Source organism: Rattus norvegicus, chromosome X (assembly GCF_036323735.1).
Source record: "Rattus norvegicus strain BN/NHsdMcwi chromosome X, GRCr8, whole genome shotgun sequence".
Lineage (NCBI taxonomy): Eukaryota > Metazoa > Chordata > Mammalia > Rodentia > Muridae > Rattus > Rattus norvegicus.
The window spans coordinates 120,802,001-120,803,770 of NC_086039.1; the positions used below are offsets into that span (position 1 = coordinate 120,802,001).

The window sequence follows — 1,770 nt, forward strand, 5'->3', positions numbered from 1 at the left end:
ATCTGTTTAAATAAAAAGAACACAAAGGGGCTGGAGAGATGGCTCAGCGGTTAAGAGCACCCGACTACTCTTCCAGAGGTCCTGAGTTCAATTCCCAGCAACCACATGGTGGCTCACAACCATCTGTAAAGAGATCCGATGCCCTCTTCTGGTGTATCTGAAGACAGCTACAGTGTTCTTATATATAATAAATGAATAAAATCTTTAAAAAAAAAAAAAAAGAACACAAAGGGCTGGAGGATGGCTTAGTGGTTAAGAGCAGTGACTGCTTTTCCAGAGGTCCTGAGTTCAATGTACTTACATATAATAAATAAATACATTTTAAAAAAGAATACAAAACTAATTCTATTTTTCTTCTGTCATAGCTTACCAAACTTTGTACAAATAGTACTTTGGTCTTATTTTCTTCTTTGGTATGAGGAAGTTTTTAATTAATGTTGCAATAATATGACAAAGTTTTGACAAGCTCTTCTTTTTGTTTACATATTTGGCTTTTTCCTCTCACATTTACATTTTGGTTCATCAATAATTCTGAAAAACAAAATACAAAATTGATCTGAAAATAAGACATATAAGAATTGCTGGATGCGAGGGGCGCGGGGCCGGGGGTGGCGGGGGCTCCGGGGCCACTCTGGGGGCCCCCGGGCTAATGCTGACGAGGCCCGCCATCCTCAGGACGTGTTTCTCATGATCCGGAGCCACAAGACCACCATCTTTACGGACGCCAAGGAGTCGAGCACCATGTTTGAACTGAAGCGCATCGTTGAGGGCATCCTCAAGCGGCCGCCAGAGGAGCAGCGGCTGTACAAGGACGACCAGCTCCTCGATGATGGAAAAACTCTGGGCGAATGTGGCTTCACCAGTCAGACAGCAAGGCCACAGGCCACAGCCACAGTGGGCCTGGCCTTTCGAGCAGATGACACCTTCGAAGCGCTGCGTATTGACCCCTTCTCCAGCCCTCTGGAGCTTCCTTCCAGGTGTGATGAAGCCACAAGACTCTGGAGGCAGTGCCAATGAACAAGCTGTGCAGTGAGAGCCCCAGGCCTACCCCCTAGAAACCCATTCCCCCATTAAAAATAGATTTGGCTGTCAAAAAAAAAAAGAATAGCTGGATGTATTTAAATTGCATTATATTAAGCTATGCAATAATATAAGAAAGTTGCTATTAATAATTCATACAATGAGTTGATAATATTTCTAGGCCTTTTGTGCCTTGAGCATTTGGTTTTCCAGACTGTTTTTCTGTGTCCATGATAATTTTATCTACCATTTAATCAGAAGCTGACAGATTTCATTAGAGTGAGTCAGATACACTAAAATATAACCTAATATGCTCAAATATATAAAACATGCAAGATCACAGACAGGCAAGAATTACTATTTGACAAACTCTTACTGGCTCTGCTCTGTAAACACAGGTCTCTAATAAATTGTATTTCATGAATTTCCTAGAAAAATGGTACAGTGATTATGAAAGGTTTTTAAAGTAAAAGAACTACCATATGATCCAATAATCTAACTTCTCTATATTTATCCAGAATAACTGACATTGGGATCTGAAAGCAATATTTGAACTCCCATATTCATTTTTGCATTATCCATAACAGCTAAAATATAGAAACAACTGTGGCTAAACAGATTAAGAAAAGGTGTTGCCCATCTCAAAGGTTTTTTTTTTTTACACAGAAATGTTCCTACCCAAAGGAAGAACAGGGACAAAAAATGGAATAGAGACTGAAGGAAGAGCCAACCAGGGACTGCCCCACATGG

At 40.6% G+C, this 1,770-nt stretch overlaps 1 protein-coding gene across 1 annotated transcript; it reads left to right on the plus strand.

Annotated features, from left to right (window-relative positions):
• The first annotated feature begins 669 nt into the window (after positions 1–669).
• On the plus strand, positions 670–1,032 carry Elobl6 (elongin B like 6). Its single transcript, XM_039100394.2, has one exon. It carries the CDS (start codon positions 688–690, stop codon positions 1,015–1,017), a length of 330 nt encoding a protein of 109 aa, XP_038956322.1. The 5' UTR covers positions 670–687; the 3' UTR covers positions 1,018–1,032.
• Positions 1,033–1,770: the final 738 nt, after the last annotated feature.

Bases quoted from the DNA above. Each gene is read 5' to 3' on its own strand.
- Elobl6 (XM_039100394.2), top strand. From the start codon at position 688: ATGATCCGGAGCCACAAGACCACCATCTTTACGGACGCCAAGGAGTCG.